Below are 20,606 nucleotides of genomic sequence, written 5' to 3' on the forward strand. Positions count from 1 at the left end.
TGCCGAATTCAGCGCGGACCTCGAATATCATACGAGACAGCCCGCAAAATTTGGGTTTCCGCCTTCTTTTCGCCTTCGGTGCATCACGTGATCATTTTTTACTTACATAAATGTGTTGGATAAACGTTCCTGTTCGAGTGATTGAGTGCTTTGCGTATAGGTTACCTTTTTGAGATAATATTTCATCTTTTCAGGCGTCGCATTTTTTGCCATTTTTAATATGGGGAAACCCATAGACTTATTAGCGACCCTCCCCGGTCGCTAATCGGGAAGAGTTCCCTATTAGCGTTTTTTGCAATGGTTTGCTAAAATGCTCACTACAAATAAGTTAGTGAATATTGGGGCAGAAAATGACAATATTTTAATAGAAAAATGAACGACCTCTCCGAAAATCAAGCCAGTAATACAGTGGCACCCACAGATCGTGAGCAATGACAGTTCAAATTAAGGGGGTCGCTAATTAGGCACCTTACCCTAATCATAGGCCCCAAAGACGCCTGGCAAAATATCAGACTTCTCAGATTAAAACTTTTTGAGTTATATTGCATTACATTTTTTTAACTTCGGTATGTAACGGTGAGTTTGATGGCCTATAACTCAAGAACGGGTTAAGCAACCAACAAAAAGTAAACAACACTAAGCTTGCGATGAATCAAAAATTAATATTACTATTTAAAAATTCCAAAGAAAAAATTTCATTGTTGAGCAAAAACCTTAATCTTTTTTCATTTGCCTCTAATGACTTTTGGGACCAAAATTTTTCACATTTTTATTTTTTCAAAATAATCTTCATGTCATTGCAAATCGACATGCAAAAAATTAGAAAGGTATTCTTTCTATAAGTTCCTCATTTTCCCGCAAACAAAATGGGTTTCGGAGGGGTTGATACGACCCCAGCACGCCGTTTCGCTTCTAATAGAGCTAGAGCCTCGCGGAAAAAACGGGCGTGTGTGCCGTTACAAGTCGTAGCGATTGGTACCCGATTTTAGGGTCTCAGGTTAACCGGTAGCGTCTGAGGTCAGGTCACGTGACTGAAGTTACGGGTTCGGTTTTTAGTAAATAGCTTCGCAAAAAATGGCCGCAGAGCCGCGATTTTGTCATCATTGTGTTCGCCTAGCTCAGATGCATCGAATGGTATACTTTTTGCTAGGGTGAGGTCAACTTAAGTAGTTGACCTCTGGTCAAGGTCAGGTCAGAGCCCCTCAGGTCACGAAGCTGGGCAAAGGGTATCAAATGGCATATCATTCGATTCGGAAGGTCTTCCCGAGTCCATTGGTGGCTTTCCCGACTCTCTAGCTCTATTTAATCGGGAGTTATTGACGAAAAACTCGTACGACCCTAGTGACGTCATAAATGACGTCACTCAAGGTTAACAATGCAAAAGTAAAGCATTGGACTTTGCAAGGAGTGCATGAAATCACGATACCATGTACGTGGGATAGTTTTAGATCATTCTCGGCGCCAAAATAACAGTTTTTATATTTCCCCATTGATTTATAACAAAGATGTCACGTGACCGACCTGACCTCATGTAACCTTGAAAAATTCCCAGATATACAAGTTGTGAGACCTTTGGAGGACACCATGTATGCGTCCTGTAACTTTCATCTCGGACAGCTATGGTCATTGGCGCCCAAAACAATGTCAGAACCAAACAGCCTTTTTCACCCTCGCGCTTATAGGAAAGAGGGTTGAATGAACCCTCTTTTCACTTTTTTTCAGATGACTTAGACTTGAATTGAAATTTCAGTAACCCGTGATGTCACTAGGCAGCTTTACCACGCCATTTGTAAGCTCCCCTCCCGAAATCACTATTCGAAACCGTTATCGTGACGTAAAATAAATACATTTATAGAAAGAACACCTTCCTAATTTTTCGCATACTTCTTAACAATGAGCCAAATATTTTTTTAAAGAAATAAAAATTCAAAAAAATTTGGTCCCAAAGTCCAAAAAATACAAATGAAAGAAAACTCGATATGTCATATATCAAAAATAGCGTATTTTTCGAAATTTTAAAAATACATATTAATCTCTGTTTCATTGCAAGTTTAATGTTATATAGCATTTGGCATTTGAATAATCCGTCTTAGAGTTACAGCCCGCCAAACTTAGCGCTGCAAAGCAAGATCGAAAAAATGTTATACACCATAACTCAAAAAATACTTATCTGATAAGCCTGAAATTGTTACAGGTGGATTCAGAGCCCCTGATTACCCCTGAGACCATGTTCTCGTCAAATTCCGAGAGATGAGGGTGTCAAATTGGAAAAAAAGTGGTACGATCTATCGTGGAATGCCCCCACTACGTCGTAGTCAGACGATTGCAAACTAATAAAGGATGCACGTACTCAGTACTGTGTTTGAACTGGATTGGGAAGCTTAAGTACTGCGCCAGCACTTGAAGCTTTGTTCACATAACTGCCAACATAGCATTGTTGTTATTACTGCACGATGCACAGCGTTCCGAATGCTAAGTTTGTGGACAAAGACAGTGCAGCTTTGAACTTCAGAACAAGGGGAGATTCGGGGTGACATTGGTCATCAGTTTTATGGATTTAGCCATCCCAGTTTAATTTCTCTGGCCGCCATATCATCAGTCACATCACAGAACTACACTGAAACAACGACCGCGGTCGAGATGAACGGCGCCACACGAGCGCTGATGTGGAAACTATGAAGATAAACGTTTTGTTGGACCGTCGGCTGGCCGCGATGTAGCCATCTCGTGTATCAACAAAACCGCCGCACGACGTCGGGGCGTAAAAACATCTCCCCAGCCCGCGCCTGTCTGCGGCGCTTCAACCAGACAGGGTTCCGCCGGAACCCAGCACCGCCCCGCGTCAGAGGCACAAAAATCAATGGGAGGCTGAAAATGACGTAGGAACGCCTTGAAATGCAGAGTAGCTCTCAAATGCGAGTCTGTGCTTAGCGGTAGAGCCTAATGGGAGAAAATCAGAGCGAGAATAACATTAGGCAAATTTCCAACCGTTCCTTGTTTTTCACCGCGATGCTGAGATCATGTAAGAGGATTAGTTATTCAGAGGGCTGTTCACGGGCCCTGTGTGCGGTCGGACCGCACACAGCCTCCAAGCTCCGCCCACTGCGTCCCTACGTCAGCCTTCCGTCACCGCACACAGCGATCGCTGTGGCCGGTCGGGACCGGCCACAGCGGACCGTCCACCGCACGCAGCCGTGACGTCAGAACCGCCTACCCATCCCCTACCCCCACGCCTGCTGGACGCACCGCACACACCGCACGCAGCAGTGTGCGGTGCCCGTGAACACCCCTCAGAGTGGGGCAGTCCATATAACCTGGGCTGGGTTAATACGTTCCTCATTTGGGCATTCCGAGGTTTATCTGTCGGCTATTTCAGCGACTGCGAGGTTTATTTGTCCGCCAGAATAGCTCCGACGACGGTTGGCTGGCCGGCGCGGCTCATACTTGGCCTGGGTGTCTACTGCCGCTGCCAGCACTGGTGGTGAGCCAGGTATTTAATAAACAGTCCAGAAACGGCCATCAACACCAGTATTAGCACAGAGTCTGCGGCCATTATTAGATTCTGTTAACGTTCAATTAAATTCACTACACAAGCACGACATATTATATCAGGGAAGCATCCCACCACCGATGAAAGTTCGCAGATAATTGCTTTACATTATCGCTATCTCAACTCAAATAAAATCTTCTTCAAATCAACACCCTAGACGACCTGAGGCCGAACTTTTATCTCAGGTAGGTATAGAAAATGTGACGCAGGTTCAAAAATCGTGGCACAATGTTTCAAATTTACGTTGTCGGCGAAAAAGTCTGGGGAGGGAGCAGCCCTCCATCCAGAGAATATCAAATGCACTTCACAATAGCAAAACTGATCGAACGACTCAGTGCTTTCAGGGGTATGATTATCCATTGTTTGGACATGAGTAGGTCCGCTGATATCCGATAGTCGATAATCACTTCCGAGAAGCCAACCAAGCAATACAACCTTACATCGAAAGGCCAATAGCCTTCTCGATATAAATGGCGCTGCTGACTTTGTTTACGTATTGATGTGGTAGTTAGACAAAGAGTTCACTACGCAGGAGAAATCATAGTTACGTATGGAAGGACAAAATATTTCCTTTTTTACATTTGGACTTCAACCAAAGTACACTTTCACTCGGCGCAAATTTTGAATAATATCAAAGCACACCTAATATGGCAGATAAGGTATGCATCCAACAGTGCCTACTCACCAGACACATCACAGACAGCAACATGTATAGGCTAGAAAATGCATCCGTAAAAATGCATAAAAATGCATCTACTCGGACGAAGGTCATCACTCATAGGATATATGTATACCACGAATATACAACACGCATGAAAGTTGGAACCAGGACAAAATATCATGCAACATACCAAAGTGCAGCCGCCAGACTTCTGAGGTGCTCTGGCCGCGCGACTGGCCTCCGTAGAGCACCATCCAGGCTAGGAGGCGACAGGCTACATGGCCGTGCCGCGGCCCGGGGGGCTGACCCCGCCATCGCACCGGCGTCCACAGCAGCGAGTCTGGGGGGGGGGGGGGGAATCACGTCAATGGCGTGAAAGTGACATATCGTAGAAGCAGAGGGATAGTAAGTCACCGAACTGTACTGAAGTAGATGGAAACGGGATACGAGACATATGATGCTTTCCCATGACGTCTGCTTTGTTGACAACTAACTCACTACACAATCAACATACAAATAGCTAAACGTATTGCGACCGTGACCGTACAATTAATAAATCAGGGTATTCATCAATCGCAAATAACTATTACCTAGTATATGACGGATGTTCATGGTGCAATTGAACTAACAAGCAAAAAAAAAAAACAGCACCAGCATGGACAAAAAATATGTGATAAAGAAAGCATACGACACCAAAGGTGCAATACGTCCTTATTTCCCTTTCGTGTTGCAAGGCCCCACGTACCCAGATCGAGTCGCCAGAGGTCGGAGCGTTCCGTGAGGTCAGTCATACCGCCGTACACCCACATGGCCGAGTCGTGTACGACGGCAGAGTGGTCGTGGCGGCCCTCGGTGGGCCCCGCGCCCGTCTGCAGCTCCTGCCATGCGCCCGTCTCTGCGAGAGAAGAGGGAGGAAGGTCAGAGGTGGAGGGAGTTAGCAATGTCTCTGCGAGAGAAGAGAAGGGAGTGAGTGAGAGATGGCGGTACTGTGTTCATGCAAGTAGTTTCTACCAGTTTTCCTCGCAAGCAAAGAGTGTGAGACGGGACAGAGTGAAGACCGTGCGACAAAACACGTGCCTAAATAGCTCGCCTCCAAAGAATGAGAAAATACTTCGTTCGTTATCAAATATTCACAGGAGCTCGTGAAAATGCATGACGAAGATGACTACCACCCCATGGACATGACTGATATTTTCTACACTCCCGTTAAGGTTTTTTATAAGCAGCTTAAGGATTTTATCAATCTGGAATTTACAGGCTCAAAGTTTCTAATTTTCTAAAAGCATTAAAAACCAAAAGCTTTGAGTAAAAGCGCATGTTGATAAAACTTCGTATTTCTGCCTATAGTTTTCAACAATGCGTACCTTCCTTAGTGTGTTTCTGAGCAAAGGCGTTTTTTGGCAATAAACAAACTTAGCTTTTAAGTAATGAACAGTCGTGTGAACATAAGTAAAGTTAGTAGCCTGGTCCAACAAGTTCGAATGCCCCAGTGTATTACCGATCCGACCTCCATCGCATCATTACAACTTTCGCGGGTGCTTTTCCAGAGTTTAAGTAACACTGAATGTAAATTTGTTGGGGGCGTTTCCCACAAAGCGTCCAAAACGCAATGCAATAGTATGTAATTGTATTTTCGAGTTTCGACAAACAAGCACAAGTTTGGCAATAATTCACTTATACTTCCCAGAGAAGTCTCCGGCACTTTCAGAAAACAGTCGCTTTTACAACTTAGAGCAACTTTTATAAATTATGGTGGGAAACTGTCAAAGCAATAAAGGGGGCGCGAACGAACGAAAAATATAACCTTATATTTCGATTTACACTTGTGATTAGGCCATTAGGCACTCAACAAAAGAAACGCAACAGGCGTCCAGCCGGTGCCAGACGCTACCCATGACCATCATCATCCTCGCCAGCATCGTCAGCATCAGCAGCATTCTGTTGGTTGATTGATGGTGGCGATCCGCCCAGTATCGAAACCGTCGGGCCGCCGCCGCCAGAGATCGAGTCACGCCTCCGCTCAGATCGGCGCATCGATCCGCGGGCCGGCCGGGCGGGTAGAGCGCCGGGCAGTGGGGCATCGGTAGTGGAATGATTTGACATCAGAGTAATGTCAATTGAGTGAGTAGCGCCTGTTTGACCGTAAAGCCACTCTGTCGGCATTCTGAGCCGCCACTCCCACTGGTGAGTGTACTCGAGCGTTCACACGAGACTGTGAGATCTGTTGTCATGGTGAAGAGCCGAGATACTCTTGGGAGCAAGACTCCAACTACCCTGTAAAACGTCTTGCGAATCTTGACACACAAGAGGCTATCAAACGCTACAGGGTACTGAATAGACCACACAACACCGCCCGTTGTGGCACAATGCGGCACTAACACCACACATACTCTGCTCTCACCAGCACCATTCATCACTGGCGCCACCCACATACTCCTCTCTCTCTCTCTCTTTCTCTCTCTCTCTCTCTCTCTCTCTCTCTCTCTCTCTCTCTCTCTCTCTCTCTCTCTCTCTCTCTCTCTCTCTCTCTCTCTCTCTCTCTCTCGACCCTCTCCCATCTGTCGGACATCGCAGTACGTTCCAGCGCCGGTAACCATCCATCACGATCACTAGCTGGGACGGAGCAGCACGGCAATAGGCAATCACTTGCAGCAGATTACCGTCTCATTTCTCCGTATTGGTGTGGTGGAGAGCGGCCACCACTGGCGCCGGTGACCGCCAGCAACCGAAGAAGAGTGAGACTCTAGAATTACAACGCGATAGCTTGGAGGAGGGACTGTTTCATTGAAATTTAAGTACCTATTTACCGCGGCAATTCGGAACTGGGAACGGGAACAAAAATGTGGAACAACTTTATTTGCCATCCGAAAGAAAAGAAACATAGAGGTCGAAAATATAAAACAAATGCTCGGAGAGTAAGAAATGTTTGAGCGTCTGAAATGTATGTAATATGAACAGATGTGGTGTTGTATGATGACTAGGTAATTACATGGATATGAAAAGAAAAAGAATTCGTGAGCAAAAAATAAAGCAAAAAAGCATGTCAAAACCCAAAAGACACTACAGTGAGAGAAATAATGAAAGAGAACAAAGCGAACGGAAAGACTGGAGACATATAATGCGAGACGGACACAAAAACAAATCTGTTCATTTTCATCGCATAAAATAGCGATAAAGAAACCAGAGGCCCGAGAGAATGTCTGATGAGAGTCCGACACGCATATACGAACAGACACGAATCCCCAAGGAGCGGCGGCGCTGCCGAGAGCACAGAACTCTCCAATAAATCCCGTTGGACCCGCATAAATCTGCACATTTGCGTGTCACGCCACGGCGCCACACAGCCGACACACAACAATACATCAGTCCCGCCTCCGACAGCGATAGGAACGATCTGGGTGAGGCGCGTCGACACGCGAGCAGCCCGGTAGAGAGCAGCTCGAATAGTCGCGCTCGGCTCGGAGAGGGGAGCGCCGCGGGGAAGGGGTGCCGACTGCCGACTGCCTGCCCAGACAGCCTTTCTGCAGCCCTGGGGTGAAGGTAGCGACCAGTCGGCCGCTGCCCCGGCATTTGTTGCTCCCCCTCGTCTCAGTAATGACGCGCTCAGCAGAGAGGCGGCATGGAGGGAACGCACGCGAGGCGGAACAGAGGAAAAAGTAAGAGAAACTCCTCGGACATTGTTGAATATTCCTTGACACTGTTTAGAAGGAGCACAAAATGTTAATCGATCAATGTACTATACTACTGATGAACCTGCCTTCCATAAAAATGATAGGTACTCTGTCAAGACATTTTACGCCATATAAATGTCAGCCAATGTTGTTTCTGGTATAATAATGATTAATGTGATGCATCAACGCTTGCTTTCATGCATATTGCAAAGCTATCACAACTGAAGATGCGGCCAGCACTGGTGCCATGAGCGTCTACTCGAAAACAGCATCCTGGGGCCCAGAGTGAGAGCAGTCCCGCGCCTACACATCCGATCATCTATCAGCGACAGGTTTGACTGATGGGTAATGGTGCAGCGACAGCCACGGAGACCAAGTAGAAATACAGACAGATGGATGACAAGAGGATAAAAACAGATGAGCATGACACTATCATTGGAGGGAGGACAGCTCAACGTAACAGATGGGATACTTTTGAGAGCAAAAACCGTTTAATTTGGGAACAAAAGAACGAGTGTTCGACATTACTGTAATTGGACGACGCTAACAATGCAATCAATCAACACTTCTTGAGCTTGATAAGGGCAATATGACACCAAAAAGGATCAGTGGTGTCTGTGTGAACAGTACCTGGGCCCAATCTCACCAAGTGCGGTAAACTGAATTTGGGGTAAAATACCAAACTACCCCACTCCATAACTACAAAAATACTACCCCGAAATTAGTTAAACTAGCTTGGTGAGGTTGGGCACTTGGCCCAATCTCACCAAGTTATGTAAACTTAATTTTGGGACAGTACTTTGGTAGTTACGGAGTGGGGTAGTTTGGTATTTTACCCCAAATTGAGTTTACCGCACTTGGTGAGATTGGGCCCAGGTGTCTGTGTGAAGAGTCACCGACCCCCGGCCACCCACCGGCAGTATTTGGGTGACGGTGTCCCGTTTCAGACCGAGCCTACTCCTTTATCCCGCGGCGGACGGGGCCGGCCATCACCGGAGGCACTGTTCCGGTGACTGCCATCTCTGATCGCAGATCAATACACTGACAGCAGGAAGTCACCGGGCTGGGCTCCGATCCGTCCTTGGCGGGTAAACAGATGGGCGTGCCGGCTCCGTCCCCGCCCCGGACAGCCGCCGACCCCCAGAGCAGAGCTGCCCCCCCCCCTGTCCTCCCAGTGGCGCCGGATACCCCCTCAATGACCTCGATCTACCAGCGTCACGGTCAGCGCTGCTCGCGGCCATTTTGGCCCGGATGCACTGCAATCTAGACGACGCCATTTTGTCTCGGGTCCACTCTGTCAAACTGCTGCTCATTTCGTGTCCCTCTCAAATGCTCCTCGAACTGGCCAGATACTACTCAATTGCTACTCGGGCATTGTATGAGCGCTGGTCAGACACTGCTTGTGTGCTGTTGAGCACAGCTTGGACAGTGTTCTATCAGAGTCCGAACAGCCGAACAAGTGTTGAGCTCCCTCCCCCTTCCCCCGCCCTCTGTCTCCGCGTCCGAGGGCTATAAGCCCACTAACGAGTGTGATCCCCGGCTCGGGGTGTCGGTGACTGTCGTTATCTCAGCAGCAGGCGTCCCATCGACCATCCTGGCCGCACAAAGCCCGAGCTAAATTCGGGAGCACGGGGGAGCACATTTCTGGACGAACCATCAAACCGTCTGGACAGAATGGATTTGCTATGACACGAAAGAAACGTAAAAAAACAACGGATAGCAATAACTATAAAAAAACATTGTTACACATTGAGGAGTGAGAAAGCTCCTGCTTTTCAAATTTCAAAATTTGACTAAAAATGTATTTTTTAGAGTAACTGCGTCCTGAATTCCCCAGGGTTTTTCCATTCATCGGTTGAAGGCAGCCCCGCGTCTCTGTCAGCCAGCCCAATGACAATCTATGGCGGCGCAGATTATTTTTCATTCCTGGTGGACGAAATGAAAATCCGAATGGCTCTCGGGAGGGGAGCGCAGCAATATCTGTCAGATTCCTCTGAACACTGATCGTGCCGCTCCGGCCCCGGGAACGGCACATTATAGATCGGAACGACGGCGAACGGGCCCGGATACGCCATAAGGAGCCGACGAGTCGCTGAACTGTAATTACACGAACCCAGGAAACCCCAGGGATAGAAGATTTTCACACAAAACGATTAACGATCGAGCTGTAATTATAAAATCCGAGAATCCGTGGCGGATAAAAAGCGTCTGTGGGATCAACGTCAACTGGGTGAAAACGAAGAATATGAATGCAATCATACAATCTAAATGCTCCGATCAGTATCTATCTGCTAACCGGTGAGTCAAAACCATGACGGGAACTGAAACCGTTTGTCACCGGTCCCAGTATGGTGCTATGCCGCGCTTCAAGGGCTGTGCGGCACAGTCTAACTTCAGGCGACTACTACCAGCGACATCTATGGACAAGTTTCGCAAGCCAATACGCGCGGCCTCCTGCCAGGCTTGCTCTGATCTCTCTTGCTTTACATTTATCGCCGTGCGTGATATGGCAAAAAAAAAGTTTCGTTGGCAACATGCAGGACATAAATGCTCAAATACAATATCGATAAAAATTAGTGCGAGCGCCGAGCATTGCAGTTTGCGAATTGTGAATAACGTTGGTCGTTGAAAGATAAGGCATATGATCACTACGGAGAGGATGACAAAGAGCTTCCTTAAAAGAAAGCAACTAGAAATGACTACATCAAAGACCAACGAGTTAATGAGGCTAAGAACAAAGACATTGCTATTCTTATGACTTCTTGAGAGAAAAAAGAAAGAGAGATAGGAGAGGGAGAGAGAGGGGGAGAGGGAGAGGGAGAGAGAGAAGAGAGAGAGAGAGTCATGGTAGCATGCTCTACTTACCGAAGTCGTATCGCCAGAGTTCAGCAGTGGAGCCCTTGAGGTCCCGGTAGCCGCCGTACAAATACATGGAGTCGCCGTGCACCACGGCCGAGTGACCTCTGAGGCCCTTGGGTGACCTCTGGGCGGCGGTCATGGTCGGACGCTGACCTCTTGACCCCGCCGCCCCAGCGGGCGTCGACAGTTTGGTCCAGATGTCTGTCTGAGGGTAGAAAGAAGGCAGAGATCAGTCGGGGGAGCCGGGGGAGGGATGCAGGCAGATGGGGAGAGCGCTGTGAGGCAGAGAGGAGAGCTGGAGTGACAAATTGGCCCTCTGATTGGCCGCAGCCAACTGGTCTCCGTCCAAACGGCGTCTGGTGAGGGTCAGTCACGCCCGTCGCCTGAGAAACGAATTACCCCCGCTGCGCAAAGTAACTCAGTAATAGGTGACGGTAAAGCCGTGCAGTTGTGAACGAACAGAAGAAAGTGTATAACATGGAACTTAATTTTCGCTGAAGTGCCAAAATATTCGTCTTTGTCTATTGAGTAACGAGCTGAAATTGGTGATGCACTAGCATAAAAAATAATGCGGTGCCAATCTAGCCAGAGAGCAAGCATGATTGCAGAATACATATGGCTTTGAAATAAACTATAATGATTTACGGCTTGCTGATGCTTCAATCATTTCTGACGAACCTTTACAGCGTCATTAAACTAACAAGATAAACTTTCCTTCTAATAAACTCTCGTCAACTTTGATCGCTGAAAATCATGGCTCCGCTGCCTTTCTCAGAACAGTGGCACTGCCGCACCGCCTGACTCTGAGGGCCGTCAGTTCACGACACTCGATCTGCGGGAGTTGAGAGTGTAGAAGTTGGACATCTGGACGTCCCTTCACTGACGTCTCATTGTCCGTTCTAAATCCAGCAGATACTCTGCGCTGAAAAATGAGCCGCCTGGGGCTCGTTGCATCAAATGCGAGACGATCGATGATTGGCCTCAGAATTTAATGGGCCATTTTGTGGTAGAAGAGTCGAGAAAATGACACCCGTGAAAATAAGGGCTTCGTGGCGACATTCGACTGGAGGGCCTGAAAGGATAAGGAGGAAACTGAAAGGTTGGTCCTGGTGAAATATTTGTTTGAGCAATGAGCAATTTGAGCAATGTCACGTAATGCTAATGGCGGACAATAAAACCGATAATGTGAGCAAGAGACAAAGAGTGTTAAAGGGTACTGGTTTTCCAAGTAAGTTAAATGGTCTCTATCAAATCCGCCAATGAACATTTTGGTCCAATGTTGGAAAATCCTTTTATTGACTTGTCAAGTTAATTATCTTTCCATTGCATTTAGTCCTGTGGTTACTGTGATGCACATATCTAATGAGGCTATATCAGGAATTCCGCCTGCATTTGGCCTCTCGCATGAGCGACGATGATTGGTCGAAATTACCCCGCCAGAACCACACTGCGCGAGCTAACAAAATGTGGTGAGAAGACGGACAGAATACTAATAGATTGAAAAGCACAGCGACAATTTGACGAGGATCAGACTCTAATATATGTCATGTGTAACAACAACGCAAATTTCAAGTGAGTGTAAAACAGGATAAGACGATAGAGCTGCAAATGAAAAACATTGAAAATTCATGTTAAAAAAAGACTAACGTAGACTAGTAAAAAGTATGAGCCTGTAAAAGGAAAACTTTTAGTAGCTTGGGAGACCCTAAAATCCAGAACATTTTTTCTAAATCTTTCGCTTTTCCTCTGACGCCACATAAATTAGCATTTCCGAATCTGGACGCGGCGATTTTCGCCATTAATTGCCGCCTCAGCGCCGCGTCGGGGCTGACGTGGCCCGTCGCCAGCGACGAGGAAACGTTTTCCTGCCGTCGTATCTCCTCCGGCAGCCCTCGCACGTCCGGCTTCCGGCAGCCGACAGCCGGCAGACATTGAAGCGCTGGCGGTGCGCCACCCATCGTCAGCCGAAACCGCCGCTGCCGCACCGATTCTGCCGCCGTCCTATCGTCAGCGCCCCTCCCTGGGAGCCCCCCCCCCCCCACGTCAGCGAGCGGCCGGCCAGCGTCGAACAAAGCTGCGCGCCGCCGACAGCGATTGCATTCGGAGCGGATCACGCCGAGGCGATTGAACTTCGCCGGCTGATCCGCCCCCGGGGGATCCTGGCAAGGGGTGAGGTGGGGATTCGAGGAGGGGGAGGGCAGGGGAGTCCGGGAGGCGGCAGGGGAGGTGACGCCACCGGTGTTCCGTAACGCACGGCCAGATTCAATTTTCTGCCACGCCAGGGAGCGTGATTGGAGCTCCGCCGTCACCCCGTAAATCTACGGCAGTGACTTGGCGAATATTGCGAACAGCTGAAATTGGATTAAAAGATTTTAAAGTGCGACAAATGATGTAGTAAATAACGTTAGCTAAAAGAAATGAACTACGAGCTAGCCGTTAGCGTTGATGTTACTCTGCACGAGGAGGTTCATGTTCAATAACACTGTCGTCAGCGCCAAAATGTCGCCTCTTAGAGACTGCCGAACCGGGCTAAACGCGCACACTAAAAATGTTTTTTTTTTTTAATGAATATACGCACATATAGATAATAAATATTAAATGCCACTGACATGCTGCAATATGACTACAACGATAACTAAGGGCAGTGTCATAAGGATTAAATTTACGAGACGTTGTTTTGTATCAGCATTCCCAAACTTCAAAAACATCGCCTTATTTATGAACACCCAAGGGTATTTCCTAAATCCTATCCTCCTTGTTAGCCCAATATGCGTCTTGAAAACGTCAACACATCACAAAAAGCCAGATTTTCTCGTCCCTATCCCTCTCAGACTTCAGGTAACAAAGCCCCCAGGGATTCGGAGCACTGCAGCATGGCCGAACCGATTTCCACCTCAATAAAACGAGGGCTCGAGGACAAAACAGAGCGTGGGCCAGAGACGCAACTGAGGACGAAATGATGTTCCAAGGAGGAATATTACATGCAATAGCTCTGAAGACTGACGGACGCTAAAAAGGAATGAATAAACTCAACACGGTGACGATGTGGACTGACATATGTATTCTCCCACGGTTTGAGTGTATGCAAACGCTTGAAAATGGAACCGTATAATCGAAACGAATTTCACAGATGCTCTCCAGCATTCATTTATTCCCACTGAAAGAAAGTTTTTTCTTTAAAAACAACGATCTCGGTAAATTCGGACCAAAAATAAAATAAAAGTAATATGATTCAAAATGTACAACACATAAGACATTTTCCAGTCATCATAACGCAAAAGACTCGAGTTCTGGAAACATACGAGCATTACATATTCGCCTTGCATGGTGGGTTCAAAACACTGGATACTGGATAGGCCGTCGACCGTTCAATGACTTTGGGACACGCTGGGTTGTTCAATGGTCGAAAATCTTGGTGATCTAAGAACTGGAGTCATATTGCGTCATTCGTTCCGAACGAGTCCTAAATTTTGTTCGACCGAGAAGATCGCAGCACGTGCACTCAAGAGCAGCATCATATTCTGGACCCGTCAACATAAATCTGTCCCTCACACTCTGTAGTTTCGAAAGCTTCTGCAATAAATCTCAGTCTCCTCCACTGCTCATAACCAACAACGCTCATTCGATACCAGAGAGGCTCCAAAACTGCCTGAGGGGCTCTCCAGCCGTGCTGTATCGGGGGAAAGCCTCCACATTGGCTACAGGTCCGGTCCTCCCTCCCCGGTCCGACTCACTCGAGACGACAGTCGATTCTGAAGTAGCCGGTAATTACGTGGCGGAGAGGGCTCCAGGTTCGGGCCACCGGCCATCCGAGGGGCTAACGAACGGAGACGGCCCGCTGGACCGGAAACGACCACTTCCGGTCGGTGACTGACGCGGCGGAGATCGCCGTCCGAGATACGCCGCAGAGTGTGACGCGAGGGAAAAGGAAGACTGCGGAGCGTGGCTGATAAAGAACAGGGGAGAAGGAAAGGAGAGGCAAGTGAACTAGCGCACGGGCCTCCGCGGTGTGCTTTGGGTATCGCAAGGCAAAAAAGGCACAGCCTGCATGAACTCCTCTAAAACTATGTAACATCAGCTTTGCATTTTCACACTCATTTTGCTATTCCATGCAGCACTCGCCAACTGAAATCGATCTATCAAGAATAAGCGTTTGAAGCAAGACAAGCGAATCTGATGTTGATTGGCCAGTTGCAAAAAGAACGTACCACTAAAGAACACGCTACAAGGGTCATAAGCCCTGCTTCCCTAAAGCATCGACCCATCCTTATCATCAAATACATCCACCTAGCACGGCGACACACTCTATCAGCACATCCGTATTCCCCATGCGCATCTGTCTCCGAATGCGCGCTAATGCCACTGCGATGTGGGGAGTGGGGACTGATGTCACAGCGGTCGCCCATTAGGCCCGCCAGACAGTCATGTGACCCAGATGGACCAGCGTGATTGGACGAGAGGGCAAAAACCTGTCCGTGCTGCCGAGGACATCCCAGGACAGCGTGGGCGCGCCTCTTGGAAGAGATATGCAGCGCTCTGCTGCCCAGTGATTCGACGTCGCATTCGTGGACTAGCCAGCTTCTCGTTCTGTTGTTGCATCAAATGTTATATTGTAACGATGGAAAAACTTTGCTCGGATGTCAGTTGGCGACTACACGAAGTTTCTTGAGGGGTAGCGGTAGTCGGTAAAGTAATTTATGCTACGACATTTTTAACGCATGCAATTATCGCGATTAATATCAAATTAACACATTGCTTCAGTTATGAAGAACATTAGAGCAGCGTGTTCCTTTGTATTTGTTAATTGGAATTCTCAGCACTTCTGAAGACTTCCGAGTATTCCTTAGAAATAATTAATCGTGATTGAATCGTTAAAGCTAATTAAGGAGCACGAAACGGTTAAGCGGCGCTAAACACGTAGCACGCAACATTGTCATGATAATTTTGACACTTGTCCAGTCATTTTGAGTTTAGTCAAGCATCGTGAGACAACTTGCACTACGTACTCGCAAAATATCCAAAGGAGAACAATGTACTGTGGAACATTATAAACAAATATGACCTTACGGACACCAACCAACGTTAACTTTGAACACAAAAGCTGCCTAACGTGGATCCAACTTATCAAATTCACTGCATGTGTTCTCGTGAGCTACAAAATCGATGAGCCACACACACTCCCCCTCTCTAATGCCAACACCATTCTTCTGAATGGCGTTCGTATTCCATTCTTCCCCGAGTCTCCTGAGTAGGGAGCCCAACATTCAAATGGCAAGTGAAGTGCGTCACACTTGCGTAAGATTGGTGAGTGGTGATGACTGAATGCAAGACAATGAAGAACAGCTTTTGACATGTTCGGTCTCACGCAGTGGCATATCAAAATAGCACATGCACTCTGTACCAATCATACAGGATATAATGTATAAGTCGAGTTAATCAGCTTAGTCTACCCAATGCCACCAACCCCTTGGCAGCTCGATTTTCATCCCCGCTGACTCACCTTGGTATCATAGCACCAGAGCGGGGTCTGCGCTCCACTGGAGAAGCCCACCTCTCCTCCGAACACGTACAGTCTCTCCTGCCAGCTGACCATCGTGTGCTCCTGCAGGTTCAGAGGTCGGCTGCCCTCGCCGCGCAACTCCTCCCACTGACCGCTGTCTGGGGGGTAGAGGTGGGACACAGGGTCACACGGGGTTACAGCGGGGTCACAGCGGGGTCACATCGGGGTTACAGCGGAGTCACATCAGGTAGAAGCAGGGTCATACAGGACCATGAGGGGTTTAAGTCCATCTGGGTCCCGTGGAGTCATGCATGTCGTCATTAAGTCACGTCACTCACTCACTCTAAGGTGAAGCAGTGGTCACTGAGTCAGTTAGATTGATATGTCATAGACAGATCATCTAATAGACCGATAAAGAAAAAAAAGTTTGAAAAGTTTTCAACATCTACCATAGACAGGTAGCGAAAACTTTAGGATCCCCAGTTCCCAAAGATCCTGAGTTCAACGGTTAGCATTAACATATCAAACTACGGGGCATCGACCTTTGAAGATTGGCTGGTTCACGTGCGTGTTAAACAGATGAGAGAGGAGGCCAACTATTATAATTTCATTTCCCTGGTCTGTGTACTCGGGGTAACAAGGGAGTTAGCGACTCCTTTCATCATACAAAGCGGGCAGCGAACGGGGAAGATAAACATCAGCCGCGCAAGGCAATCAACGCCGAACGCTTCCTACCCCTTCCGTTACTCGGCACCATTCAGACGATATGCCGTCCCAGCCGGCGAGCAGCAGCAGATCCCCAGAGAACACGCCCCGGTGAAGAAGCTAATCATGACTATTGCTCGCGTCGCGTCACAGCCCTGCAAACGGTGCCCCTCCTTGTGTCTGTTTTGGTCTATTCCCCAGCCGCTACCGTTGGTGGTGAGCTGTGCTTCTGCTCTCCCCTGATTTTCGTCTCCGGCCTCGCGGGGCCGGCAGGCTGCCCCCACAGTGCGGCTAATGAGGTCATTTATATGGCCTCGGGCGCCGGCTGCTGGGGGAGGCCCAGCCCCCACCGCGGGAGGGGAGGGGTGGGGGGAGGCGACACGTCAGCGGGAACTGTTGATTCTCCGGCCGGTGCTGGCTGCTGCTGTGGTAAGATCAGCTCGGCCCTCCCGAGTGGCCAGCGGTGTGTGAAATCAGTAGATGAGGAGGGCAATGAGGGATGTGGAAAACGACCGAGCACAGGTATATGGAAAGCACGAGGAATGCAGGTAGTTAAGTATCGTGCATAAGCACATTGATCGTGGTGATAACCGTTGTAAGCAGATGATGTAAGAATGTGCGAGAAGATTGCTCATACGAAGATGACAAAGGCATAAACGAGAATCGCAACAACAAAAAATGGCAAGGATGACGGCAAGGAGGATGGGCAAGAAAATAAAGGACTGGTAATCGACATGACGGAAATAGTACATACGCCCATGAGAAACTCGAGATGACGGAACGTGATAAGGTTATGGAAATTGCGTCGGGGAGGGGGGGGGGGGCGAGACGGGGCGATAACGAAAGAGCGCGTTCGATAATCTCAGCGGTGGCCAACAATGAAGGCTGATGAGTCGGCGTCACACCACTGCACTATCAGTCCGAAATGGTCCACGAAAGACGACAGAGGCCGGAAAACGGGAGCGCTAACGAACCATGGTGCGGATGGGATGATGACGGGTAGAAATGTGCGAGTGTTTAACAGCTGGGTCGATATTATGATAGTACCGAAATCAAGTGCATCTGAAAAACGAGACTCCGATAGGCAGTGTATCGGTTGATTATCAGACCTAGACATTCATCGACTATTGCACCTAAAATGTTGTAAAAAGTCGCAAAAAAAGAATTTACAGTGGGATCTAAAAATAAGACATGTGGCCTCCGTCATACCCACAAGCAATTGCAACCTTTTCCGAGTTGAGACGCCAGTCTGCAGTATTGGGCACCGCGTTGCTTTGGATTGCGGTGGGAGCGCGCCGCTGAGGTCGCTGACGCAGTGCTGACAGCCTCTGACATACTGCTGACGACACGCTGACAAAGACGGCCCGCAGCAGAGCAGCCCGCCGAGCCGAGCCAAGGCCGTATAAGAGCCGAGCCTCTGAGCAGCGCCAGCGATCCGGATAATAGCAGGTCAAACGTGCTGCGCATTCATCAAAGAATAAAATTGAATCGGCCTTCAAAGGATTGGGGAGCTATGCTAGCCTCAATCAGAGGCCTGTTTCACTAAAAACTTGCGATTACAAGTGTTTGAACTTTACAATTCATAAGTATTTTTGCAAACTATGTAAAATCGGGTTTCACTAAACTTCATCACCAGCGGCACCTCCGATAAAAAGAGTTGGTAAATAAACTTGTAAACAATAAAATTGTTTTTAATCAAGAACTTTAACATGTTACAGATATTGCTTCTTTTTATCAAACTATGTCTAGTTTTCATGTCAGAAATTGCAGGAATAAATTAAAAATAATGATGCTGTTTCTGAGTGCTATAAATGATAGTTCACAATCTATATTACTATTTGAGGTGACGTAGTTTCTGTCTATTACCAAGGTCGCGACATGGTGCTACGTAGCGCGGGTTACAGGTCAGACCGTTGCACCCAGCGCGCTGAAATTCGCGCTACTTATAGATCAAGGATGGACAACGTGCCTTTGGGCGGTCTCAGCTCGATCGGGTCGATAGCGAGCGCGTGGCGCGGGCCCCAAAAGTGCAAATTCGCGTCATAGACTTTACATGTATAAATCGGCTGGCAAAAACGGGCGAAAATGGCTAAATTTGCCCGACACGGGTCCGTTCCCCGTGCAATATCTCGGTAGCCGTGCGCCCGATCGGCACGGGGAAAACAGCATCGTGTACACTGGCGGATCCAGGGGGGGGCATTTAGGGCCATGGCCCCCCCCCCCAAAGGCCTAAAGTGGCCTGTTTGGCCCCCCCCCCAAACGTCAGAAAAATTGCTAAGAAAATATACCTTGATGGAGGTTTTTAGCCACTTCGTGAAGTAAAGCTTTCCACAGCATAATATGGAGGCAATATGGTAGCAGTGAGGGTAAGTCAAAAGTTGCGCGAGCGGAGTCGCCACCTTAAAAAAAAGACTGTGGTTGGCACGTGTTTATGGCGCGGCAGCTGGAAGTTGGCGGTGTTTCGCGTGGTGTGGCATCACTGGTGGATCCAGCGGGGGGGGGACGGGAGCCTGAGGTGCCCCTGACAGCAGGCCCGTGGCGCCCTTGCTAGGCCTGTGGTGCCCCTGGACCCTGGCAGGCCTGTGGTGCCTCTGGCGGGCCTAGGGTGCCCCTGCTAGGCTGCTGATGCCCCTGGGACCTGACAGGACTGTGGTGCCCCTGACAAGCCTAAAGTGCCCCCAACAGACCAGTGATGCCCCCGACAGGCCCAAGGTGCCCCTGCGTGATGCCGTGATGCCTGCGAGGCCGGTGGTGCCCCTGCGAGGCCGGTGGGGCCCCTGACAGGCCCATGGTGCCCCTGCGAGGCCGGTGGTGCCCCTGCTAGACCGGTGGTACCCCTGGCAGGCCTGCGATGCCCCTGCTATAGGCCGCTGGTGCCCCTGGGTCCTGACAGGACTATGGTGCCCCTGACAGGCCCAAGGTGCCCCTGCAAGGCCGGTGGTGCCCCTGTAAGGCCTATGGTACCCCTAATAGGCCTCTGGTGCCCCTGACAGACCCATGGTGCCCCTTCGAGGCCGGTGGTACCCCTGGCAGGTCTCTGGTGTCCCTGACAGACCTGGGGTGCCCCTGACAAGCCTGTGGGGCCCCTCACAGGCCCGTGGTACCCTTGCTAGGCCTGTGGTGTCCCTGGCGGGCTGGTGGTGCCCGGTGCCCCTGCTAGGTCGGTGGTGCCCCTGACAGGCCTGTGGTGCCCCCGGGCACCAAGGGGGGGTCATGACCCATGTGGCTCCCCTTGGATCTGCCACTGATACGTTATGGCTTATGCAATATGCGATTGCAGGCACTTGGTATCCCTCACTTATCCCTCATTGGGGGCTCTGGCGGGCTCCTGAGGGCCCACGTCTATCTCTGGGAGCCATAGACGGGCTCCTTTGGGTCCTTTCAGTCCACTATAGCATAAGAGGTCTCCACACGAGTCCTATACATCTGAGGGCGTACCCTGACGTCTGAGGTACCCAACTGCAGCTCCAATGGTCTCTTTCACTGGCGAATCTAGGGAGGGGGCATTGAGGGTCATGCCCCCTTCCCAGAGGCCTAAAGTGGCCCGTTTGCCCCCTCCCCCAAACGATAATGAAACATAGTTCAATCAGTGCGTGGCCCAGGAGCCGAGTTAGACAGGGGGTGTTTTACCACCTCCCGGCCCGCAAAGGGACCCAAGCA

The 20,606-nt window shown here is 49.0% G+C and overlaps 1 protein-coding gene across 1 annotated transcript in view; it reads right to left on the minus strand.

Annotated features, from left to right (window-relative positions):
• LOC122381563 (F-box only protein 42-like) overlaps positions 1 to 18,528 on the minus strand; it is a 40,150-nt gene extending 21,622 nt beyond the window's left edge. Inside the window, exons 1-5 of the mRNA XM_043365901.1 lie at positions 18,160 to 18,528; positions 16,242 to 16,399; positions 10,748 to 10,946; positions 4,957 to 5,106; positions 4,402 to 4,551 (exon numbers count right to left, since the gene is read on the minus strand). Of these exons, the coding sequence (XP_043221836.1) occupies positions 4,402 to 4,551; positions 4,957 to 5,106; positions 10,748 to 10,946; positions 16,242 to 16,334 (592 nt within the window). The 5' untranslated portion in view covers positions 16,335 to 16,399; positions 18,160 to 18,528. The remainder of the gene's footprint in view (positions 1 to 4,401; positions 4,552 to 4,956; positions 5,107 to 10,747; positions 10,947 to 16,241; positions 16,400 to 18,159) is intronic.
• Positions 18,529 to 20,606: the final 2,078 nt, after the last annotated feature.

The sequence above is a fragment of the Amphibalanus amphitrite genome, unplaced genomic scaffold, assembly GCF_019059575.1.
Source record: "Amphibalanus amphitrite isolate SeventyFive unplaced genomic scaffold, NRLGWU_Aamphi_draft 000122F_arrow, whole genome shotgun sequence".
NCBI lineage: Eukaryota > Metazoa > Arthropoda > Thecostraca > Balanomorpha > Balanidae > Amphibalanus > Amphibalanus amphitrite.